This window comes from Panthera pardus, unplaced genomic scaffold (assembly GCF_024362965.1).
Source record: "Panthera pardus isolate Hobbes unplaced genomic scaffold, ASM2436296v1 HiC_scaffold_24, whole genome shotgun sequence".
Lineage (NCBI taxonomy): Eukaryota > Metazoa > Chordata > Mammalia > Carnivora > Felidae > Panthera > Panthera pardus.
The window spans coordinates 133,777,677-133,803,423 of NW_026526810.1; the positions used below are offsets into that span (position 1 = coordinate 133,777,677).

Genomic DNA, 25,747 nt, shown 5'->3' on the forward strand with positions numbered 1-25,747 from the left:
GCAGCCCCACCCCTTCCCCAGGCCAGCACACACACTCCCGCCTCCCCGGCCAGGTCGCTCCCACCCCCGAAGTCCCTCCCCTGAGCGGGGAGGCAGAGGAGGCTGGTTCAGAAGGCAACCTCTGCCTTTGGCAGCTGTGTGACCTGAGACCAGACATCAGAAACTCTGAGCCTCAGTGTCCCTGTCTGTAAGCTGGGTGGGGGGCGTGACTCAACAACAGTCCTTGTACGTGGTGGTGCTTCGCACTCTCCAAAGCATTTCAAAGACACGCTATCGCTTGATTCCCAGCAAAATCTTTTGGGTCAAAGGAGGAGCGTAGCAACCCTATTTCATGGGTTTGAAAACTGAGACCCAGTGGGGGATGTGGCTCGGCAGTGAGTCTGTGTTAAGCCCCTCCTGGGATGGGACACCCTGACCCTCCCGCTGGGTGGTGATGATATTCACATCTCCGGTCATTGACAGCCTCCTTTGGGTCATTTCGGTTTCCAGGGCTAAGAAGTACGGACCCGTCGTGCGGGTCAACGTCTTCCACAAAACCTCAGTCATCGTCACGAGCCCCGAGTCGGTCAAGGTAGGAAGCAGAGAAGTTTCTATGGGGAGAGCCCTTCCCTTCCCTTCCCTGGGTTGGGGGCACAAAACTCGACCCCAGAGGCTGTAAGAGAAATGTCCCAGAGTCACCAGCACTCGGGCTCATTTCCCAAGGATCCAAAAGTCAGTGGCATCTTTCTCTCTGAACACCCACCATTTGGGAGTTTTGCCCAAGTGATGTGCACACGTTTAGCTAGCTCACCCCTCTTAGCCTTGGTTCCTTCATCTTCGAGGTGGGATCATAACACCTCTGTCTCAGGGCTACGATGAGATTTCAATATCAATTGATTCATTTAACAAATGTTTATATCAACACATATTTATTTAACAAGCAAAGGGGCAAAAGATACTTAAACATGTACTTCTTTACTTCCCGATTATGAACCCATTTAATCCTCACGGGGGTAGAGACTGTTATCAGTCCCCATTTTAGAGATCAGGAAACTGATACAGTCAGCACTGATTGGTCTGGACTATGTGGAGGGCGGTGCCTGTGATTTGGGGACTAAGAATGGCCCTCAGATCGTTTACCTTGGACTTGGCTGACGTGGGCTCAAGTCTGGGCTCAGTCGCCACTCTGGGCCTCAGTTTCCTCATCTGTAAAATAGGGATGATGCCTCTTACAGGTGGCGAAATAGCATGTTTGAGCCATCTAGCCCATGCCTGGCACACAGCAGTTGCTCAATAAATGATGGTGCTCTTTTTCTCACAGTGGGTACTCAGCAGAGTGAGCCTTGGCATGACAGGGAGAAGATGCAACTTAGGGTCCAGATCAGGAGAAACGCCGAACAACCATGGTGTCTCTAAAAGGATGTAACGCATACTTTTTTTGTAAAGCTTAATTTCAAGTGTAGACACAGTTTAAGATTTTTAGGGGCACCTGGGTCTCTCAGTCGGTTAAGCATCTGACTTGTGGGGTCACAATCTCACAGTTTGTGGGTTCGAGCCCCACGTCAGGCTCTGTGCTGACAGCTCGGAGCATAGAACCTGTTTTGGATTCTGTGGCTCCCTCTCTCTCTGCCCCTCTCCTGCTCTCTCTCTCTCTCTCTCTCTCCAAAATAATAAATAAACATTAAAAAATTTTTTTAAGATTTTTAAAGCATGCTACCAAAAGCCATACACAAAGACCTTCATGACGCTCAATGAGAAAAGTTGAACAATATATATTAAAATGATGCATTGCATGGATTAATTTTCAAGTGTTAAACCAACCTTGCATTCCAGCTCTCATGATACAATTTGCTCATCTTCTGCTAAGAGTTTTTGTTTTTATACTTGTCTGGTTTGGGGATCAGATTAATAGGCTTCACAAGATGAGTTGGGAAATGTCCCCTCTCCTCTATTTTCTGAAGGAGTTTCTATGGGGTGGTGTTATTCCTTCCTTTAATGTTTAATAGGATTCACCAGTGAAGCTATCTGGGCCTGGCATTTTCTTTGATGGAAGTGCTTTTTGTTTTGTTTTAATTACTCAATGTATTTAATTGATTTATGGCCATTCAGAGTTGCTATTTTTCTTGGGTTTGGTAATTTATGTCTTTATGTATGTATGTATGTATGTATGTATGTATTTATTTAGAGACAGAGACAGCTCAAGTTGGGGAGGGACAGAGAGAGAGGGAGAGAGAGAGAATCCCAGACAGGTTCTGTGATGTCAGTGCAAAGCCAGATGAGGGGCTTAAACCCACAAAACTGTGAGATCATGGCCTGAGCCGAACCCATCCAGGCGCCCCTATAATTTGTGTCTTTCAAGGAATTTGCCCATTTCATCTAATTAAAATTGTTGGTATCAAGTTGTCCATAATATTTATTGATTTCCTTTTTCATGTCTCCTGGATCTGTGGTGATATCCCTTCTTTCATTCCTGCAAATAATTTGGGCTTTCTTTTATTTTCTTAATCAAGCTAGCAAAAGGTTTATCAATTTTATTTATCTTTTCAAAGAACCAGATTTTGGGTTTATTACAATTCTCCATTGTTTGTCCATTTTCTACTTTATTGATTTCTGCTCTTTATTATTTCCTTCCTCTATTCGTTTAGGGTTTAATTTATTCTTGTTCAAATTTTTAAGGTGGGAGTTTAGAAAATTGATTTTAGACCTGTTTCTTTTCTAATATAAGCATTTAAATCTATACATTTCCTTGTAAATACTACTTTAGGGACAAATGTACCACACATTTCAATATGTCGTGCTTCTTTTTTCATTCAGTTCAAAATATTTTCTAACTTCCCTTGTGATTTCTTCTTTGAATCAGGGATTATTTATATGCATATTGTTCACTTTCTAAATATTATGGTATTTACAAATATCTTTCTGTTATTGATTTCTAATTTCATTCTGTAAGGGCAGATGAAATACTTTTCATGATTTCAATCCACATAAAAAAGTTGAAGCTTGGGGGTGCCTGGGTGGCTCAGTTGGTTAAGCGGCCAACTTCGGCTCAGGTCATGATCTCGCAGTCCGTGAGTTCGAGCCCCGCGTCGGGCTCTGTGCTGACAGCTCAGAGCCTGGAGCCTGCTTCAGATTCTGTGTCTCCCTCTCTCTGACCCTCCCCTGTTCATGCCCTGTCTCTCCCTGTCTCAAAAATAAAATAAAACGTTAAAAAAATTTAAAAAAAAATTGAAGCTTGTTTGATGACCTAGCACATGGTCTATCTTGGTGAATGTCCATGAGTACTTCAAAAGAATGAATATTCTGTAGTTGTTGAATGGAATATTTCAGAAATGTCAACTAGATCAATTTGGCTGATAGTGTTATTCGAATCTTTTAAGTCCTCACTAATTTTCTGCATACTTGTTCTAGCAATTATTTTGAGAGGAATGTCGAACTCTCCAACCACAATCATGGGTTTTTCTATTTCTACTTTAGGTTGTACCGATTTTGCTTCATGTATTTTGAAGTTCTGTTATTAGGTGTGTGCACACTTAGGATTAATATGTCTTTGTGATGAATTGTATGATTTATTTTTAGAAATGTCCCCTTTATCCTTGGCAATATTCCATTTCCTGAAGGATATTTTGTCTGGTGTTAATATAGCCACTCCAGCTATCTTCTGTTTAATGTTGCTTGGTATATCTTTTTACCATCCTTTTACTTTTAACCTATCTGGGTTTTTAGATTTAAAGTGGGTTTCCTATAGACAGCATATAGTCTGGTCTGGTTGCTTTATACTGTCTGACAATCTCTGCCTTTTAACTGGAGTGCTTAGGTCATTTACGTTGAATGTAATTATTGATATGGTTGGGTTTAAATCTACCACGTGGCTGTTTTTCCTCTGTCCTGTTGTTCGTTCCCCTCTCTGCCTTTCCTGCCTTCTTTTGGATTGAGTATGTTTTAGTATTCCACTTTATCTCCACTATTTGATTATTGGCTCTCTTTCTTTCTCTCTTAGTGGTTGTCCTAGGGTTTATAGTATAATCTTTAACTTATATCAATCTACTATTTTATCTCTGTCTGCTTTTAAGGTTTTCTCTTTATCACTGGTTTCAGAAATTTGATTATGATCTGCCTTCATGTACTTTTTCTTGTTGTTAATTCTATGTAGGAGTCTTTGCACTTCCTGGATATGTGGGTTCCTTGACCACATTTGCAATACTTATAATAAATGTGTTAAAGTTCTTTTCTGCAAATTCCGTCATCTCTATTATTTCTGAGCCTGGTTATAGGTAGATCTTTCTGCTCTTTGATGTGTCTAGTGATTTTATGTTGGCCCCTGGACATTGTGAATTGTACACTGTTGAATTCTCAGTTTTGTTTTATTCCTTTAAAGAGTGCTGGAATTCATTCTGGCAGATGGTAAAGTTATTTGTGTAGATCAGTCTGATCCTTTCCAGGTTTGCTTTGAGGCTTTTGTAGGGTTGATTTAGGGTCGGCCTTTACTCTAGAGCTAGTTTAGCCTCACTACCAAGGAGTGACTCTTTCTTCTGGGGGCCGCTAATAAAGGGCTTATGTCTGAAGTTTACCTCTGGCCGGTGGGAACTTGAAGAGTTCTTGGGCTGTGTAAGCTCTGAGAACTGTTCAGCCTGTAGTTACTCGGTAATTCTCCTTGTCCCAAAAGTTGTTTTTAACTCAGCCTTGTGTCCACGGTGCATGTACACAGGCTGGTATTCATCCGAAGATGTAGGGGATCCCTATGCAGATTTCTGCACAGGAGCTCTTTCTCTACATGGCTCCCTCCCCTCAGGTCCTCTGCCATACAAGTTCTAGCCTCCTTTTGTATGTCTGGACTCTGATCTGTCTCATCAAATTGGAAAGCCTATGGGGCTATATTTGAGTTTCATCTTTTAGTGCCTTTATCCTGAAATTGCAGAAAGCTAGAGTAATCTTCGGTCATAGGTCTCATATCTTTTTTTTTTCCTTTTCCTTCTTTTAGGATTCACAATCCTGCACTTCCTGTTGCTCAGTGTCTGAAAACAGACATTTCATGCGTTATGCCTATTTTTCTGATTACTTATGGCAGGAGGATAAGTCCCCAGCAGTTATCCCTTAGTGGGCAGAAGTGTGCTGCCAGTGTGGACAGCAGAGAAGGTGCTGGGGGTGCCCCCATGCACTCCTCACATCCCAGAGCCCAGCTCACTGGGCCTTCAAAGGATCCCCAGCCCCAGGGACAACAGGCATGGGGACCCTTGACTTTGGGGGCACCTGATTAGAGCCTGTGTTGAGGCTGCTGTGCCTCAGTGTGGGGACTCCTCACTTTAGGTTGGGAGGGTTGGTCCAGACCTTGGACAATTTAGGAATGTTTGAGAGGGACCTGGGAGGTGGGTCTTTACTGCCATGGGGATGGGGCCTGCAGGCATGGGTAGTGAGGAAAGTTTGTTTACAAATGACAGTGTTTGGGTGGGGGTGGGGTTCTCAGGTTGTGGCTCATGCCCCAAGGTCAGCCATTTTGGGGGGTACCTTTTAGCTGAAAAATTAATATTAGATCCCTGAGCTAAGCTCCCAGATACCAGAAGCCCCTGGATTAATGTACAGTGGAGATACCATCTTCCTGGTTCCCAGTGCCCACAGGATGAAGCTCAGGGGGCCAGAAGGCAGGCCTCTGGGATCCAGCCCCCACTCATGCCCCTCCCTACCTCTCATTCTGCCTGAATGCAGCAAGTGGCCTGGGCTTCCCCTGCCTGGATCACAGCCTTCTCTTCCCTCTCTGCCATGGCAAATTGCTGGGATTCAAATCCTATTTCCACCATTCACCGTGTGTGTGACCTTGGGCTAGTTTTAAATCTCAGTTTCTCCATCATATGTAAGATGAGCATAAACACAGCACCCACATCTTAGGATTGACCGAGCACTAAATGAGCTACGGGTGCTGTTGTGCACCTGACATTTACGGGGCACGTGCTGTGTGCCAGGCACTTTTCTCAGCACTTTTCATGTAGAACAAATTTACCCTTTGCAGCAACCTCCCCAGAGTAACTTGCCTGTGGTCATGAAGTGAGTCCAGGGCAAAGCCAAGATGGTGAGCCCGGATCCAAATTCAAGCCAGCTGACTCCACGGCCTGAGCTGTTAACCCCTGGGCTATGCTGGCTCAAGAGCTGTCAGCTAATGTTATTATTGCTACCATCCACCTTGTGGCGAAGCAAGTTGGTCCTTCCTCCAGGAAGCCTTCCTTGGCTTCCATGGCTGGGTTGGCACTAACAACCCCTGAACCTGTGCCAAGTGTCTCTCCTGTGTCCCAGAAGCCCTCCCTCTGGGCTTCTCCCCTTCCCTATTCTGGTTTCAGAGCAGCACCTGCATTTTTTTGTTCTCACTGCTTTAGAAGGTGGTGCGGTACAAGATCTGTACATGGGCATGGAAGTGAGGACCCCCCACAATGCCACTCCAGCTGAGTGGCCACAGGAATATCACTTCACCCCTCTCTGCCCCACTTTCCTCACCCCCAAGCAAGATGCTATTGCTTGAAGACAGGCCTTCTGGAAGGTTAGGTGGGATTGCACGGAATGAGGTGTTCACACCACAGCTGGCACCCAGTCAGTGGTGATTGTTGGGGCGTGTTTCACAAGAGTCCAGAAAACTGCTGAATCCTTTGCTTCGTCTCATGGGTACATGAGCTCACGTTGGCTTTTTGGGGATGTTTAGAAGTTCCTGATGTCAACCAAGTACAACAAGGACTCCAAGATGTACCACGCAATCCAGACCGTGTTTGGTGAGAGGTAAGGCATGTGGAGGGGCTGGGGGAGAGGCCAGGAATGCCTCTGGCTGCAAGCAGACAGCCCATGGGGCCCAGGGCATTGGGTGTAGCATGAAGACCAAGGCCCTGGGTATCAGTCACACCACAGGTGCCCCATAAATGGTGGCTGCTGCTCTCGTCATTATCACCTCCCTTCTCCTCTTTCCCCTGTGGCTAGCAGGCGGGAGTGTGGGGGTTGCAAGGTTGGTGCACATGATCACCCCCATTTCTTTTGTATTTCTTTTATTTTTTATTTTTGGTAAAATTCACAAAATTCTTCATTTTAACCGCATTGGAGTTACACTTCAGTGGCATTTGGTCCATTCACAGTGTGGTGTAACCATCACCACTGTGTAGTTCCGGAATATTTCCATCATCCCCAAAGCTGACCCTGTCCCCGTCAAGCCATCGGTCCCCCTGTCCCTTCCTGTTTCTCACATCAAGCATTTGTCTCCCCCAGACTGTTTGGCCAAGGTTTGGTGTCAGAATGTGACTATGAGCGCTGGCACAAGCAACGCAGGGTCATGGACTTGGCCTTCAGCCGCAGGTGAGTGTATCCAAGATGGCGGGTCTTGGGAAGAGAGAGGTCTTCACCGGAGGGGGCCTCGCCCAGGCTGAAGGTAGAGGGGAGAGCCAGGCGGGCTGCTGGGGGGACAAGGGGCTAGCCATCAAGGGCTGAGTAACACTGATGCCTGGGGATGGGGTCTTTTTCCCCCCAAGAACTTCCCTGCTCAGACCTCATCACTCCTCCTCTGGCTTTTTATTTTCCTTATTAGCGTTCTCATTGTTAGTAACATTTCATTTTTTAAATAACTATTTATTTATTTATTTATTTATTTATTTATTTATTTATTTTTGAGAGAGAGAGAGTATGATATGAGTGGGGGAGGGGCAGAGAGTGAGGGAGACAGAGGATCTGAAGTGGGCTCCCCGCTGACACAGCCCCCATATGGGCCTCAAACTCACAAACTGCAAGATCGTGACCTGAGCCAAAATCAGATGTTCAACTGACTGAGCCACACAGGTGCCCCTAAATAACTTTTATTGAGATCTGGCTTTTATAACATATATTTTACCTACTTATCCACAAAATGGAACAACCATCACCACAGTCAAATTTAGAACATGTTCATCACTCCAAAAAGCAGGCACTCCCCATGTCCCCTCAATGGGCTCAGCCCTGGGCAACCATTAATTTATTTTTCATTTCTATGGATTTTCGTATTCCAGACATTTCTTGTAAATGGACTCATACGACATTTCTTTTGTGTCTGGCTTCTCTCACTCAGAGAGGTTTTCAAGGTTCATCTATGCTAAAGCCTCTTTCAGAACTTCACTTTTTAAATTGCCAAATGAAATTCCATTGTATGGACATACCACATTTTGCTTCTCTATTCATCAGTTGGTAGACATTTGCGTGTTTCCAATCTTGGCTGTTTCAAATAATGCTGCCATGAACATTTGTGTACAAGCTTTTGTGTAGATGTATGTTTTCACTTCTCTTGAGTGTGTACATACCTAGGGATGGGATTGCCAGGTCATAGGGGAACTCTGTGCTTAACATTTTGAGGAAGGTTATCTTTTAGTTGGATATAATTTCAAATTTACAGAAAAATTTCCAGAACAGTCTAAGCTACTTCTGTATATCTTTTACCCAGGTTCGCTTATTGTTTATTGTTTAAATCACCATTTGTTTTATCATTTCTTCTGGATGTGCATATATAAACATATTTATCATTCTTTGTGTGTGTGTGTATATTTACATTTTTTTAATATAGTGTACTTTTAAAACCATTTGAGAGCAAGTTAGAGACATTGTGATCCCTTCCCTTAAATACTTATTTCCTAAAAACGTGGATATTATTTTGGATGTCAGTTATCAAAATGAGGAGATTTAACATGAATCCAATACAGTTATCTAATCTACAATCCGCATTCGAGTCTTGTCATTGTCCTTGTCATTATAGCTATTTTTTTCCTTGTCTGAGGTCCAACCCCAGATCACAGGTTACACTTAGTTCCCACATTTCATAAGCCTCCTTTGTTCTGGAACAGATCTTTGCCTTTCCCTGACTTCCCTGATTTTAAGATTACAGGTCAGTTTTGTAGAATGTCCATCAATTTTGTGTGTCTTAGGTTATACCTTTTTGGCAGGAATGGCACAGAACTGGTGTTGTGTCCTCAGGGCATCATATTAGGAGACCTGCGTTGTTGACCTGCCTCATTGCAGGAGATGTTAACTTCACTCACCTGTCAGAGACAGCGTCCTCCAGGTTTTTCCACCATTAAGTTACTAGTTAGTGCATAATCTGTGGTTGACTATATCTGACTATATATACATAATCACGTAGACTTTCATCACAACCTCCCTGGCCTCCCTACCTCCTCCAATGCATCCACCTCACCACCCCTGGGGAGATCTTGCTAAAATTCACATCACTTTCCTATCTTGAAGCCTTCAAAGGCTCCCTATCACATGAAAGATGAAGGTCAGATTTCACCTACCCCCAGTCTGGCCTCCAGACCCCTCCAGCCTTTGTACCCTCTTTCCTCCATCTTTTGGGACATCTGGGCTCTTTCTGGCATCTCTACCTATGTTCTTGCTTTTCTCTCTGCCTTGTGTGCTCCCCTGAAAAATTCCTGTGACTCCTTTGATACCCAGCTAAGATGTCACTGTTAGGGAGCCGTGGTCCCTGATCTTCTGAGGCTGAGTTTATGCCTCCAGCATGGCTCCTGTCACACCCACTGCAATGATTCTCATTCAGCCCACCTTCGCCACCAGACTGTGGGCAGAAGGCAGAAGACGCACCCTGTCCCTGGACTCCTGCGCTCAGCACAGCACCTGGCCCTTTGTGAGCTCTCCGGGAAGTCCATAGCGTGAATGAAAATATGAATGAAATAATGAATTGGGATAGTCTTGTCCTCACTGGAAAGTTGTCAGGAGTGAGAATGAGGAGGAACAGACTAGAAAGAGGCCTTCAATTAATACATTCTTGTGCCAAGAGCCAGGGTTACAAGAGCCAACCAAGGTGATATAGCTGCTGCCCGCAGGAAGCTTTGAGGCTATAGATTCTAACCAGCTGACTTCCTGCAGTGGTCATGACATTAATACCAGCATCTCTGTCTTGGTGAACCATCCGCAGCACGTAGGACTTAATATTCGAACAGCACTTTGTGTTATATTAAGAGCTTTCATAGGCGTTTTTATTTAAAAATTTTTAAATTGTGTTAAGATACACGTACCGTCTGGATCATTTTTATGTGCACAGTCCATGGCGTTAAGTATGTTCACGCTGTTGGGCTGATGTCACCACACATTTTTATTTGTGTCTCGCAATAAGGTAATCATCTAAGAGATGGCTGTTTTATTAGAAAGGCAATGTTCACAAAGTTGTATGAAGAAGCTCTGGGAGCCCGCTTGGTCGTGTTTGTGAACGTGGTAGAGTTCTTGGTGAATCTGCCTTCACCAGTGAGAAAATAGAACCCTCTGGTGAGTGTCCTCTCCAGCCAGTATCTACGCAGAACATCATCATATACTCTTAATAAAATCATGACCATAAATTGCCAGTTTCTGCTTTTCTAGATTACTACTTTTGCTGGAAGACCTTGGTCTCAACCATTTCAATAAAAACAAAACAGAACAAACAAAACAAGGGGGTTGGGATTTTACCATACTGCAAACGCTCCGGCCCAACATTTTATATCTGTCACGTCCTCAAGAGATTCAGTGTTAGTGTGACAGTCAGCCATGCGCCACCCACACAGTCAACCTTTTAAAAAAAGACAACCACAAATAATCTCACGTATAAATATATACTTGCAAAACCCTGTAAGTGTCCTGGAGAAGTCGACTAGCTACGGAAGCACGTATAGGGGCTACTTGAGGCTTTAAGAGACATTTTCCTGGGAAAGTGGCTTTCGAGTATCCATCTGGAGAGCGGGCAGGTGTGCGAGTAGTAACAGGGCCTAGGGATGGAGGGTGGGAGGACAGAGACTCCCAGCAGAGGGGACAGCATGTGCAAAGGCCCTGAGGTGGGAAGGAACGTTGTGCTGCGGAGGCACTAAAAGGCCATGGTAACAGGAGACAGAGCTGCAGGTGGCCATCAATGTGACAAACTCCCTCTGTGTCCACGTAAGGATGTTCCCCACACTGTTCAGAGTGACAGGTGCTTTGGAGTGTTTTCGGTTGGCAAGGGACTGGAGCAGAGTGGTGCCTTCAGTAGAGGCCGCCGAGGGTGAACCCTGCAGGTGGCTGGGTGGGGGCTGGGCAGCAGTGAGCAAGGATGCTGGGGCCCCACGGAGCCGGGAGCCAGGGCAGGACCGGTGGACGGGCAATGAAGAGCGATTTTCTTTCCTCATTAAAAATTCCCCTTCCTCCCATTTTCTCTAAGAACCCCTTATTTGGAAACCATTTCAAATTTCTGAATAAGTTTCAAGAATAAGAATAGGACAAAGAGGGGCATCTGGGTGGCTCCGTCAGTTAAGCATCTGACTCTTGGTTTTGGCTCAGCTTATGATCTCGCGGTTCGTGAGATCGAGTCCCGTGTGGGGCTCTGTGCTGACAGCACGGAGCCTGCTTGGGATTCTCTCTCTGCCCCTCCCCTGCTCAAGCTCATGCTCTCTGTCTCAAAATAAATAAATAAACTTAAAAACAATTAAAAAAAGAAAGGGGCGCCTGGGTGGCTCAGTCAGTTAAGCGTCTGACTTCGGCTCAGGTCATGATCTCGCGGTCCATGAGTTCGAGCCCTGCATCGGGCTCGGTGCTGACAGCTCAGAGCCTGGAGCCTGCTTCAGATTCTGTGTCTCCCTCTCTCTCTGACCCTCCCCCGTTCATGCTCTGTCTCCCTCTGTCTCAAAAGTGAATAAACGTTAAAAAAAAATTAAAAAAAAAAAAAGAAAGAATAAGAAAAAGAACACCCCCTACCCTTTACCCAGATTGGTAACATCAAAAATCACTTCTGATTACAAAAGCAGCAGGTTTCCTTAGTAAAAGTTCAGAAACACGTAATGCACCAAGAAACAACCTCCCTTCTCTCCCTTCCTCGGGGTCACCATCTCTTGTGAGTTTGGAGCGTGTCCTTCCATACTTCTCCTTAGGCTCTGTGTTCGGGCGACGAGCCGGGGTAGCTGTCCCCGGGCCAGGAGTGCTGTGGGTAGGGAGTTCTGGGTCCGAGGACTCATTTCCATGCAGAGTTGGGGGCTGTGATTGCTCAGGGACAGGGAATGAAATGGGAAAGCAGGCTGCAGGTGGCGACCGGGACAGGGCAGGTGAGGAGAGTGGGCGGTGCCAGCAGAGGGGTCCACGGCTGGGACCCCAGTGAGCCCGTCCTGAGCTGCAGGGGGCGCCCAGAGGCCTCTCTTCCCTTCCCGCCCTGTGTCGCCTGGAGTCAGTCCCTCCACTGCCACGATCACTGGAGGTCAGAGTTGAGGGGCCCCGTGGCAAACGACCCGTGGAACCATCCAGGCAAAGGCAAAGGGACAGCGTTCGTCCTGAGGGGGATGGCGAAGCCCCAGGGCTTGGTTTGATGACTGCAACCCCAACCTGGGAGCCAGGCCTCAAGGGACGGCCACCTCCACTCTGCCCACTGGTCCCCCCACGTAGAGGGGCCGCGGGATAACCGGGCTGGTCCTGGAGGCCCCTGACAGCTGTGCTGTTTCCCCAGCTCCCTGGTCAGCTTGATGGAAACGTTCAACGAGAAGGCAGAGCAGCTGGTGGAGATTCTGGAGGCCAAGGCGGATGGGCAGACCCCGGTGTCCATGCAGGACATGCTGACCTGCACCACCATGGACATCCTGGCCAAGGTGACCGGAGCACGGCGGGCCCCGGGAGGGGGCGGTGCCACCCGGGGCCCACCACTGCTCCTCCCTCTGTCTTCCCTTTCCTTGCGCTCGCCCTCCCGCCTGCTCCCCCAGCATCGGCCCCTTCTCTGGGTGGGGAGCCCCCTGTCTCCTCGAACATTCGAGACCACAGCAACGAATGCACTCTCTAGACACCGGACGCCGAAAGGTGTGGCGACCGGCCTGTGTCTGGTCAGTGGCAGGAGCAGGTTTGGGTCTCAGGGCTGCCTGGCTCCCGGCTCGAAGCCTACCTCCCCCTCCGTGCCTGCCCTGGGTCTGGCTTGGCTCTGCACCTGGCAGGCTCAGCGGTGGCCCAGGGACCCCCAGCACGGTTAGGCAGCCCCGGCAGCTGGAGTGCAGGCACAGTGAGTCATTGTCGCTCTACAGCTCACTGGGAAGCTGGGCGCAGAGGGGCCACCAAGGAAGGCTGCATTTCAGGGCAAATGCATTTTGTCGTGGGAGGAAGCCAAGGGTGGTGGGGTGGCTACTGTGTGCTCGTAGTCGTCACTGCATCCCACGGGGTTGGAGTCGTCGTGGGTCAGGGCCCATGCTGCCTGGGTCTCTAGCTGAACGGCCCCAGGCTCCGTGCTGGGTCTTCCAGTCTTCCCACCCCCCCCAGGGATGACCTCAGCCCCCTCTCTCCCCCAGGCAGCTTTTGGGATGGAGACAGGCATGCTGCTGGGCGCCCAGAAGCCTCTGTCCCGGAAGGTGAAACTGATCCTGGAGGGCATCACTGCATCTCGAAACACTCTGGCGAAGGTAACATCTCCACACCCCCTCCGAGGACCAGCCACCATAGCTCTGTGCTAATTTGCCAGAGCACCTCCTCCAGGGACCTTTTTCCAGAATGGGTTTGGAGTTCCGGTGTGACCCAAGTGACTTCCGCATCAGTTAGGATCTGCGTAGATCGCCGCAAGGAGAGACTCAAACTCAAGGTGGTTTGAGTAAATCAGGGGTCCGTCTTTCTCTCACATAAAATGACCCTGAGGCAGGCAATCCAGGACGGCTGCGATAGCGCCACAATGTCAGATGTTTGTGGAATTTTCTAGCTTTCTGTTCCACTGTCCCCAGCACATCACCTCATTGTTATAAGATGGCTGCGGCAGCTCCAGCCATCACTTCCTTGTTCCCGGCATGAAGGAGGGAGGAGGGGGAAAGGTGGTACTCGAATGGATTCCCAGACAGATGCCCAGGGCCCTTTCCTGTTCCCTGGGACTTCAGCCTCTGAGCTTGGAGCCCTCTGATGCCACTCCATCTTTTTCAGCAGTTGATTCCCTCTGGCCGTGGCTTCCTCCTTCCACGCGGTCCTAGCCACTGCCCCATTCAGGGCTCCCTTCTTACTTTCCAGTGCGATGTGGATCTTTCAAGGCATCTTTCCCATCCTATCTAGGGATTTGGAGCAGGAAGGGAAAGTCGATGCTTAGGCCCAGCCTGCCACCTTGGTCTAGTCTCCTTGGCTGCTTTATCTTTTCTAGAATTTTCTCACAATCTTCCCACCTCCCAGCTTGCCAGTGCTGCGGTGGGTCTCTAAAGTCGTTTCGGAGCTGGGGGAGCGGGAGAGGGAGACGCGCGTGCTCGGTTGGCGCCCTGAGCGGGAGCTCTCTCGTTCAGTTCATGCCAGGGAAGTGGAAGAAACTCCGAGAGATCCGGGAAAGCGTTCGCTTCCTGCGCCAGGTTGGCAAGGACTGGGTCCAGCGCCGCCGGGAGGCCCTGAAGCGGGGGGAGGACGTCCCCGCCGACATCCTCACACAGATCCTCAAAGGTTCGAGGGCGCCCGCAGGGGCCTTGGGAGGGCCGGGCATCAGGGTGCCACCCGTCAGGGTGACTGATCACCCCTGACTCCAGGTCTGGCTTCTGGGGAGAAGGGCATTTGGTTCTCTGCTGAGCTATGGGGAAAGGGGCCGAGGGGTGTCAGTGTCACCCTGACACCCTCCTTGTCTTCCAGCTGAAGAGGGGGCCCAGGACGATGAGATCCTGCTGGACAACTTCGTCACCTTCTTCATTGCTGGTTGGTAGCTCCAGTGGCGGCCGGGGGCTCGGGGCTTTGCAGAAACGGTGGGAACCAGGCATCCCCTAAACTCTGACTCTGGGAGAGTTCTCGGGCTGTCTGAGCAGCAAAGTTCTGCCGCAGAATGGAGGGGCTGGGATAGAGGAACAGAAGGCCTCTCTCTGCTCAAGGAGGTCCAGGAGGCCCCCTCGGCGGCCGCTGACCTGGCAACGCAGGTGGCAACTGTGACGGGTCGTGACACTGCCTTTTGGGGCTCAGGAGAGGTTGACCGTGTGCACTCAAGGCTCCATCCCGCTCAGAATTTGTGGGGCAGAGGCCTTTGTTAGACCAGCGCAAAAAGACACCCCAAGCAACTTCATTCCTTTGCTCGTGAGCTATTTGTTGAGCATCTTTCTTTATCTAGAAAACTCCTCCTTCGGCGATCCCTTGAGTGCCTCCTCCTCCGGGAAGCCCTCAGTGATTGCCCAACTGCATCGGGCTCCCAGTTCGGAGCTCTGCATGGTGCCCAGAGCTCTTCTCTGCCCCCAGGACTCACAGGGTTACTCCACGGACTTATCTGTGGCGACTCTAGAAGGTTCACTTTCCTCACCGGGTTGCATGCTCGGTGTAAGCCAGGGGTTATGCCCTGCTCCCTGTGTGTTCGCGGGGTCCGGTGCAGCACGGATGCGTACAGAGCGGATGAAATGAGTGAACAAATGCACGAACGCTGGGCACAAAAGACAGAGGCGGGCGGACAAGACGAGGGACAGTTCATGGTCTGAGGGTGGAGGTGGACAGACAGAATGAATTGGGGATTTTGCTGGCCAGTGGATTTTCGGAGGCGGGTGCATGCACCCCTGCAAGATGAAAGAGGAGGAAGGCTGTCCTGAGCGGGGATTGGGGGTGGAAGAGGGCCCTCCCAGTGTGGAGCACTGTGTGCACAGATACCCCGGGAGCCCCAGAGCGATGTCCGAGTTGGAGCAGGACTTCAGGGCACTGTTCCCTGCACTTGGCAAAATGCTTGCTGAACGGACAATGGCTGGCCTCATCCTGCAAGCCAGGAACCCAGGTGTTCCTCCTGGGATGTGGCTTCTCCACAGGCCGGCTCTGTGGCCTGGGCCTCAGTTTCCTCATCTCTAAAATGGGGGCCTGGAAGGTGCTCCCCAGACTTCCCTCCAGCGCTCCAATGAGGGTTTAATGATCTCCCTCTAACCTCCCGGCCCACCCCCGCACCTTGCATCCAGACACCGTGGGGAGCAGTGCGGGACGGCAGGCAGCCTCACTTCCCAGCACCCACTTACTGAAAGGTGTAGGCCCTGCTCTCGAGCCCAGGAGGCCCCGGGCCCCTTGGCTGGCGGTGGGTGCCACCTGGTAAAACCACCTACCCCTTCAGAGGAAATGCACGAAACTCAGGTGGTCCCCTCCCGGGCCAGCCGGGGGGCTTGGACTTGACCGGATGCTGCCAGAACTCAGGAGTGGCCTTCCCGCTCCTGCACACCCCCTGCCCTCTCAGGGGAAGCCACCCACTGCTCTATTCCTCGAAGCTACAAGCACAACCTCTCCAGGCCTCAAGGGTGGCGCCCACCGCCTGGGGACAACAGCGGCCGTGGGCTGGACTTGAGCCCCAGGTCCTATCCTGTGGCTAAGAGACTCGACTCTCAGCCTCAGTTTTGTCTTCTACAAAATGGGTTGAATACCCCTCCAGGCCAGGCAAAGCTCAAGGATGGTTGAAGGAAGGAGTGTGAAATCCGGATGCGTGCGGGCAAATGCTGTTTATTGGACGACACTGGCTGGCACAGGGGACGTGGACGGGGGCAGCCTGTCTCCTTCATCTCTGTATACCCGGCTCAGCTGCAGGGCGCAGAAGTGAGGGCCTGAACTGCCACCACGGGCTCAGGGGCTCAGAGGCGGGTGGGCTGGGCCAGCAGCAGCCCCGCAGTCCCGTGTGGAGCCCCACTCTCCTTTCCCGCAGGCCATGAGACCTCTGCCAATCATCTGGCATTCACGGTGATGGAGCTGTCTCGCCAGCCTGAGATCTTGGCAAGGTATGGAGCGGGGAAGCTAGGGGGGGTGGGGATAGTGACTCCCCCTGAAGCTGGTGAAGGGATTGTCTTGATGTCTTATTCCTGGAAGACAACCTGCTCCGGCCCCCCACGGCCGAGCCTCCTCCGATGTGTCCTGCTTCTCTTCACCCCAGGCCCTTTGCACATGCCAGTCCCTCTTCCGGACGCTCCTCTCCCTGCTTTTCTCCTGGAGAACTCTGTCCACCCCCGCAGAAGCCTTCTCATGCCCCTAAAGTAGCCATTCTGCGTTTTCCCCTCCCAGGCTCCTCCCAACCCATGAATGCATTTCCTCCTGGGACCATTTGCTTGGAGTCTATTTCGGTCATGAAGCTAGAAGCGAGGGACCGTGGTTCTTTTTCCCTCCCCATGCTGCGTTCAGCGCCTGGCTGGCACTGAGGACCCAGCAGAAGTCCAACTAAGTGCTGTAGGAGGGCTTGTCCTCAGCTGGCGAGACAGAGGAGGGGTGCCCGGGAAATGGCATTTGAGCTGGGCCACTGGTTTCCTTGAATACAAACAGTGAAAGCACTCGGAAAGCCCCAACAGGCGTGGGGGTGGGAGCTCGGGATGGGGGGCAAGCCTTGATTACCGTTCTTAATCAGCAGCGTGCAAGGGCGGAGGTGAACGGTCGCTTCAGAATATAAAATAGTTGACTGGGGTTTTAAATAGATATATTACAGTAAGGTGGTCATTACCAAAGTTTGGAAAAAGCCGAAAAGTTGAAATAATAGTAATAATAATGTAGTAATAATTCCACCACAGGGCCCCACCCCCGGGAGGCAGTTCATGATCAACCACTGAATTTCACTGTATTTTATCACATCGCCTCTTGTCCCAGCCCACTCTTTTTTTTATATTGTCCACACACACACACACACACACAAAACTTGCCATTTAAAAATTTTTTTTTTTTTAACGTTTATTTATTTTTGAGACAGAGACAGAGCATGAACGGGGGAGGGTCAGAGAGAGAGAGACACAGAATCCGAAACAGGTTCCAGGCTCCGAGCTGTCAGCACAGAGCCCGACGCGGGGCTCAAACTCACGGACCGCGAGATCGTGAACTGAGCCGAAGTCGGCCACCCAACCGACTGAGCCACCCAGGTGCCCCTCTTCTGGCCATTTTTATTTTTTTTATTTAAAAAAAATTTTTTTTAATGTTTATTTATTTTTGAGACAGAGAGAGACAGAGCATGAACAGGGGAGGGTCAGAGAGAGAGGGAGACACAGAATCCGAAACAGGTTCCAGGCTCCGAGCTGTCAGCACAGAGCCCGACGCGGGGCTCGAACTCACGGACCGCGAGATCGTGACCTGCGCCGAAGTCGGACGCTCAACCGACTGAGCCATCCAGGCGCCCCACAAAACTTGCCATTTTGACCATTTTTTAAAAACATTTTTGCCTGACGACCCCAATAATTTTTTGTAAGGTCATGTGTCCCCTCACCTTTTATCTTATTTTTTAACAAAGTTTATTGATTTATTTCGAGAGAGAGAGGGAGAGAAAGAGAGAGGGAGGAGCAGAGAAGGAGAGAGAATCTCAAGTAGGTTCCGCACGGTCAGCACAGAGCCCGACGCGGCCTCCATCTGACGGTTCGTGAGATCATGACGTGAGCCGAAATCGAGAGTCAGACGCTGAACCGACTGCGTCACCCAGGCGCCCCTATTCTGATCATTTAAGAAATTATTTTTAATGTTTGTTTATTTTTGAAAGAGACTGCAAGTAGGAAGGGGCAGAGAGAGAGGGAGACAGATCCAAAGCAGGCTCCAGGCCGCGAGCTGTCCGCACGGAGCCCGACGTGGGGCTCGAACTCACGGACCGTGAGATCACGACCTGAGCCGAAGTCGGCCGCCCAACCGACTGAGCCACCCAGGCGCCCCTCTTCTGGCCATTTTTAAGCGCACAGTTCGGTGGCATCACGCACCTTCACGCTGCTCTGCAGTCATCGCCACCCCCATCCCAGAACCTCCCATCACTGCCAACTGAAACTGTCCCCGTGAAACACCAGCCCCCCCACCCCTGGGGACACCCCCCCCCCCCCGCCATACTCCTCTCTGTCTCTCCGGATTTAACTCCTCGAGGGACCTCATATAATTGGAATCATTCGGTAACTGACCTTTCCGTCTGGCTTGTGTCACTTAGCGTAATGTCTCGAAGGTTCATCCAGCAGGTGTCAGAACTTCCTTCCTTGTTAAGGCTGCATAGCGGTCCGTCGTCCGGATGCCCCACGTTTTGTTCCCCGACGCGGCTGTTGAGGGTCGCTCGGGTGGCTTCCACCCTTTGACTCCTGTGAATAACGCTGCCACGAACTTGGGTGTGCTAGTATCTGCGAGAGCCTACTTTCGCTGTGGGGGCGTATAGACCTCCAGAGAAATTGCTGGAGCGCATGGTAATTCCCCATTTCGGTTTCTGCACACCGTTTTACATTGCCACCGTGGGGACACGAGGGCGATGGTTTCTGCACATCCTTGCCAACACCTGTGGCTTTCTGCCTCTGCATTACAGCCTTCCGAACGGGCGTGAGGTGGTCCGAATCCACTCTCAGGCCTGCGTCCGAGCCTCACCGCGCACATCTTAAGGCTCACTCAGCCGGCGTCCCCGCGAGGCTCATTCTGTTTCCGGCTGTTGGCTGCCGTGAACCAGGCTGCGGTGCAAAGACCTTGTTCTGTGCATTTATTGCCTGCGGCCGGTTCCGAGCGGCGAACAGGGAAGGGGGGAGACTGTAAGGCCCTGGAACAGAATTCCCAACTGCTTGGGCATCTTGCTTTGGACGTGATGGTTTCTGGATGTCTTCAACGATGAAGCAGGGGGGCCGTGGGAGGAGGGTTGGCGGGGGAGGGGAGCTCCGGGCCGCTCTCTTCGCGCTTCCTTCCCTTCCTCCTTCTAAAGACTAATAGGGGGCAGTCGCTCCTTGGGGACGAGGTTGTCTTTGTCTGACCCGACAGGCTGCAGGCCGAGGTGGACGAGGTCATCGGTTCTAAGAGGCACCTTGACTGTGACGACCTGGGGAGGCTGCAGTATCTGTCCCAGGTGTGGGGGCAGGAGAGAAGCTTCTGGGCACGTGTGGGTGGTTCGTCAAGCCAGGCCTGCTGCCCCCCTGAACCATTTCCTGTGGGTGTTCTCTAACTTCACCGCCCGTGAGGACGTCCCTGGAGACTGAAAATCAGTCCCGTGAGCACCTGCCCCAGACCGATGACATCAGAGTCGCTGGGGCGGGACCGGGCTCTGGTGCTGTAGTTCGGCCAGAGCCCGGAACCTCCTTCTCCTTTGGGGCCTCAGTTCCTCCTTCCGCGACAGCAGGGGTTGGACAAGAACATGAGGCTAACTTTGCAGGGGGTCTGGGACCCAGTCCTGGACGTGGGTGCGCAGTCAGCACTGCGAGCGGGAGACGAGGGTGGGTCTGGGGCACGCCGCCAGCACGTTCTGTGGGGTCTCTGACGTCTCTCCTCATCTCCCCACGTGGCTTCTGTAGGTTCTCAAAGAGTCGCTGAGGCTGTACCCGCCAGCGTGGGGCACCTTTCGCCTGCTGGAGGAGGAGACCTTGATCGACGGGGTCCGAGTCCCCGGCAACACCCCGCTCCTGGTGCGTACGGGCCCTCTCTGCCCTCCCCCGGGGTGGCCAAGCCCTGAGGTCGGGACATCCGTGGCCCCGTTGTCGCCACTGGGGTCTGTCATGAGCTTCACCGTAACCGCGTGAGGACTTTCTTCCTTTTCACCCTATCCAGTGTGAGGTTACAGCAGACGATTCTGGAAGGGAGGCGCCCTGTGTACATCTGAGGGTGCTGAGGCTCAGAGAGGTTGGGTCACTTTCCTGAGGTCACACAGCCGGCAGGCAGTGCCCCGTTTCACAGCTGACCCCTCTCCCGCCTCCCCCCACGGAGGTTGACTATTCTCCCCCACCTCTCCTTTTTTGCCGTTTACACGCTCACTCATTTGTTCCCTCATCAGGTGTCCCTTCATGCACCATGACCTCTCAGAAACCCACCCCCAAACTAGAACTCTGTCACCGTCCTGCTTCTCCGGAAGCAACCACTGTCCTGAATTTTGTGCTTACTAACCTCTCGCCTTTCCGTGTGTGTGTGTGTGTGTGTGTGTGGACATGTGTCCATCCACATGATAATATGTCCTGGGATTGCTTTGGGACGGCGGGCCCTCACTTCTCTGCCGTGTGTAGACTGCCACCCCGTTATCCATTCTGGGTCAGCAAGCATCTCTGGGGGCTGCCCGATTCCCTGCTCTCCCGGGCACCACGGCTGCCACTCCTGCCCGTGTGGCAGACGCACTGTGCACACGGGGGCGGGAGGGCTGTGTTGTGGGGCATCTCAACATTCGACTCGGTAAACCAGCACCAAAGTGTTTTCCAGAACACTCATGCCAACCCAGACGCCCACTAGCTCTGTTCCTTATCCTCCCCGACGCCGACTGTGGTCCGGCTGCTTGGTTTTGCCAATCAAATAAGTGCAAGGAAGGTGTTTCCCTGTGGTCTTGATTTGCAGTTTCCTGGTTACTAGTGAGGCTTGCGGTGCTGTTATCTCAACGCTGTGCAGAGCTCTCTGTAAAAGTTCATTTAAACAAATTTTTTTAATGTTTATCTATTTCTGAGAGAGACAGTGCAAGTGGGGGAGGGGCAGAGAAAGAGAGAGGGAGACATAGAATCCAAAGCAGGCTCCAGGCTCCAAGCTGTCAGCACGGAGCCTGATGCGGGGCTCAAACTCATGAATCATGAGATCGTGACCTGAGCCGAAGTCGGACGCTTAACCGGCTGAGTCTCCCCGGTGCCCCCCTCTCTGTAAAAACTCATATATTAATCCTTTGTCAGGTATGCGTGTTGCAAATGTCATCTTTAGACTTGTGGCCTCTCTTTGTTAAAGTGTTTTCCATGATCCAAAGTTCTTAATTTTTCAGGAGTCTGTTCTCTTGTTTTGTCTTAGGGAACCCCGCCCCCACTCCATCATGAGCTCAGCATAGTCACTTACATCACCTTCTGGCAATATCACAATTTTCTTTTTCAAGTTAAGTCCCTATCTACGTGGAACTGAATTTGTGTATAGCGTGAGGTAGGGATCTGTATTCGTTTTCTGGGGTTGCTATTACAAAGCACCACAGAAGGGGGCGCTTCGCAGTGGGAATGTACTGTCTCACAGTCCTGGAGGCTGGGAGTCCAAGATCAAGGTGTCTGCAAGGCTGATTTCTCCTGAGGCCCCTCTCCTTGGCTTGTAGATGGCCGTCTTCTTGCCTGTCCTCACAGGGTATCTCCTCTGTGCGTGTCTGTGTCCTAATCTCCTCTTCTCATAAGGACACCAGTCATCCTGGAGTAGGGTCCACCCCAATGACTTCATTATAACTTGCCACTTTTTTATTTTTTTAAAAATTAAAAAAAAATTTTTTTTTTTGAGAGAGAGAGACACACACACACAGAATCTGAAGCAGACTCCAGGCTCTGAGCTGTCAGCACAGAGCCAGCCACAGGGCTCGACCTCATGAAACATGAGATCATGACCTGAACTGAAGTTGGATGCTTAACCCACTGAGCCTTCCAGGTGCCCCAATTGTTGCTTTAAAGAGACTATCTCCAAATAGTCACATTCTGTGGCTAAGACTTTAAGATAAGGATTTTAGGGGGACAAAATTCACCCTTCCCCACGACCTGATTTTTACTTTTACAGAGGAAAACAACATGTTCTGGTTCTATCTATTTGGGCAGCCCTCTCCCCCCTCGAAGCCCTGGCTTTCCCAGGGCTCGGCCACGCCTTCTCCAGCGTGTATCAAAGCTTCATGATATGTGGGTCTTTATTCTGTGTATCTGCTCTTTTTTTTTTTTTTTAAACACCCCAGCACCAATACCACCTGCCTGAATGACCCAGGTGGTGGTTTAGAATGCCTTTCTATCTGGCTGAGCAGGCAGGTGGCCATGTGGGCCTTGAGTGGGCAGATCCCAGCTCCAATCCCATCCCGCTCTGGCAGGCTGGGTCACCTCTGGGCCTCAGTGCCCTCCTCATAAGCTGGGGTGATGATACCTGAGTCACAGTTTACTGGGACGAGTTGAAGAACAATGGTCATCACATGTCTGGTAAATATCCCTGGCACACAGTAGGTGCCCTTTGCTGACCTCGGACACCTCTCCACCTTATCATGCTCCCACGGTTCCGGGCCCTCCCTCTGCTCTGGCTGCCCTGTACTCTCAGCCCAGAGAACCAGCGGCAGAGTGGGCTCAGGGAACTCTTTGGTGCAGGAGTAATGAGACCGGGGTCGGCACCCAGGGCACCAGTTATAGGGGGCACGTATGGCCCACAGAGGCCAGGGGCACAGAACACTGCCCTCAGTCGGGAGGCAACTTGGTGTGTATCATAAGGCCAGTGGGGCCTGCAGCTCCTTTCCCTCCCCCCTCTTCCCCCCCCCCCCAACCCCGCCGCAGAAACAACCTTGTGCTGAAAAGGAACTTTGAATGACAGCTTTTAGAGATCTTGAGGAAGATGCTCTCGAAGCAGACCTGAGTTTGAATCTGTTTTGCCACTTACTTGCCCAGTGACTTCAGGCAAGCCACGAACCTCTCTCTGAGCCTCAGCTTTCCCATCTGTAAAATAGGGATAACTGTAGGCCCCCTGTAGCACGGGACCAAGCATAGGATGAGGTACACACCCAGCTGGTCCTTGTTGGCACACTGGGCTGTCCCTTCCCTTGTCTTGGACACTTGCCAGGAGCCAGTGGAATCCCACACTGGCCCAGATGGGTGGGTGGAGTAGAGGGGGGCCACTCTGCTCCTGGTCGCCCCATTGGGTGACCACAGTGGATCAGGGAGGTGTGAGGGTGCCTATCCTTGGAACCAGAGACAAGCAGTTCCTCCCCCTGCAGTTCAGCACCTACGTCATGGGGCGTATGGACACATACTTTGAGGACCCACTGACTTTCAACCCCGATCGCTTCAGCCCCAAAGCACCGAAGTAAGTCCCTCTTCAAGCTGTGTGCGAGTGGAGGCCTGGTGGGAGAAGGATGGTCCCAGTGACCTGCGGGCTGGACTGCCTATGACCCCTGAGCCCACATGGCCTTCCAGATCACTGTGAGGAAGTTGCCATCCCCACTCCGCCCCCTTTTGTGGGGAGGAAATCACAGCTCAGAGAGGTAAGGTAACTTGCCCAAAGATGCACAGCCAGTAGCTGCAGAGCTGGGGTTTGAGCCCAGCTCAGACTGGTTTTAACACCCAGACTTATAACCAGTCCCTTATATTGGGAAGCTCTGGGACTCGGGCCAGGGGCTGCACCTCCCCCTGCCTTGATGGTCCTGAGAAATGGGAACACTGATGGCTCCCCCTGAAGGCTGCTTTGGGGGCAAATGCCTTAAACTACAGTGGGACGTGGGTGGGGGGGAGCCACGCCCCAGGGACCGACCACCTGCATCCAGACCTAGCCTCTGCCCAGAACTGGACGTGTGACGGCCGAGTATAGAAGTGGCAGAGAAGCCGGGGGGGGGGGGGGGGGGGTGCTTTGGCTCTCCGAGCGTCAGTCCCTCCAGCTGTGAACTGGGGATAATAACAGCCCCTTCTGGAAAGCGCCAGAGGAGGATAAAATGACAAAATGCTGACGCAGAGCTCGACAGAGCCAGCCCTGGATGTGTTCAGTGGGTGCAAAATCCAATCGTGGCCCCAAGCCATGCATCCGCAAGGGATGGGTTTGTCACCCGCCGGGGCAGGACTGTCACGGGGCCGCCTCCTCCTGACAGCCCTCTCCCCGCAGGCCGAGGTTCACCTACTTCCCCTTCTCTCTGGGCCCCCGCTCCTGCATCGGACAGCAGTTTGCTCAGGTAGGAGGCCAGGGCTGGGTGGGGTCTCACCCTGGGGCCAGGAGGCCTGGCAGAGCCGGGCTCGGGGACCCGGGGGCGGGGCGCCCGCCGGGGTGAGGGAGGGCCGGGCCAGCCGGGGCCCCGCCCACCGGCTGCCTTCCGGCCGCGTGCCTCCCGCCCCTCCCCACCTCTGCACGCAGATGGAGGTGAAGGTGGTCATGGCCAAGCTGCTGCAGAGGCTCGAGTTCCGGCTGGTGCCTGGACAGCGATACGGGCTGCAGGAGCAGGCCACGCTCAAGCCGCTCGACCCTGTGCTGTGCACTCTGCGGCCCCGGGGCTGGCAGCCCGCACCCCCGCCACCCTGCTGAGCGGGCCTGGGGTGGATGGGACTCCTCTGGCAAGGGCCGCACCCACACTCCTCTGCAACCCCGCTGCCATCCACCCTGTTCTCCTGTCCCCTTCCTCAGGGGCACCCTCCACGCTGGCTCCCAGCGGGCCCCCCTGCCAATCACCACCTGCTTTCCTCCTCCCCCCTCCCCTTCCCCCTTAAGCTCCCCGTCCAGTGCTAACTCCACGCCCTTCCTGGACCGCCCCCTCCCCCCCCCCCCAACCTAACTCCCAGCTGCGCCCCAGATGTGCTATCTCTTACCCCCACCTCCCCGCACAGGCCACTCCCCCTGCCACACACCCTAACTCTTGCTCACTTCCTAAAACCCTCTTCAGGTGTCACCTCTTCCAGGAAGCCCTCCCTGCCGCCCCCGGCGGGGCCAGGGGCCCCTCCTCTGTGCTCCCTTGGTCACCTGTGCTACCTCTAACACCACACTGACCACACTGTATTGTGAGTGTCCTTTGATGTGACCAGCTGCCCTGCCAGGCTGTGAGTGCCTCGTGGGCCAGGTCTGTGTATGATTCGTCTCCGAGCCGCCCTGGCCTGGCACAGAGCCGATGCTCAAATAAATATGTGTTGACTGCATGAATGAATGGCCGGACCAGGCCAGAGCGCTCTGGCCTCAGTTTGCTCATCTGTAAAATGAGACCAATATCGAGACTGGTCTAAGGGCTAGTGCAGCTCCGGAAGCTTCCCTTGAAGGTGCCCAGATGGTGCCGTCTCGGGAGAAGGCTGCCCAGGTTACCAGGAGGGCTCTATGTTAGTAGAAGCCAGTTCCCTGTGTTATGTGCAAGGCCACGTTCCTGGGTGCGGTGTGAGGTTGGGATTACTGACGGGGTTTTGAGAGCTCGATCTGACAGGGTCAGGGCCCTGGGGCCCATGTGGTCTAGTCTACTCCCAACAAAGGTGCTGGGGCCCCCAGAGGGTCTCACACAGGCCAGAGCCCC

At 51.9% G+C, this 25,747-nt stretch overlaps 1 protein-coding gene across 2 annotated transcripts in view; it reads left to right on the plus strand.

Moving 5' to 3' along the window:
- CYP46A1 (cytochrome P450 family 46 subfamily A member 1) overlaps nucleotides 1-25,385 on the plus strand; it is a 32,974-nt gene extending 7,589 nt beyond the window's left edge. For both annotated transcript variants that reach the window (XM_019462235.2, XM_053889786.1), the window contains exons 3-15: nucleotides 490-571; nucleotides 6,662-6,735; nucleotides 7,213-7,299; nucleotides 12,416-12,554; nucleotides 13,239-13,349; nucleotides 14,202-14,352; nucleotides 14,536-14,598; nucleotides 16,550-16,622; nucleotides 19,582-19,666; nucleotides 20,109-20,219; nucleotides 23,489-23,577; nucleotides 24,367-24,433; nucleotides 24,613-25,385. In XM_019462235.2, coding sequence (XP_019317780.1) covers nucleotides 490-571; nucleotides 6,662-6,735; nucleotides 7,213-7,299; nucleotides 12,416-12,554; nucleotides 13,239-13,349; nucleotides 14,202-14,352; nucleotides 14,536-14,598; nucleotides 16,550-16,622; nucleotides 19,582-19,666; nucleotides 20,109-20,219; nucleotides 23,489-23,577; nucleotides 24,367-24,433; nucleotides 24,613-24,780 — 1,300 coding nt within the window. In that variant the 3' untranslated portion in view covers nucleotides 24,781-25,385. The remainder of the gene's footprint in view (nucleotides 1-489; nucleotides 572-6,661; nucleotides 6,736-7,212; nucleotides 7,300-12,415; nucleotides 12,555-13,238; nucleotides 13,350-14,201; nucleotides 14,353-14,535; nucleotides 14,599-16,549; nucleotides 16,623-19,581; nucleotides 19,667-20,108; nucleotides 20,220-23,488; nucleotides 23,578-24,366; nucleotides 24,434-24,612) is intronic.
- Nucleotides 25,386-25,747: the final 362 nt, after the last annotated feature.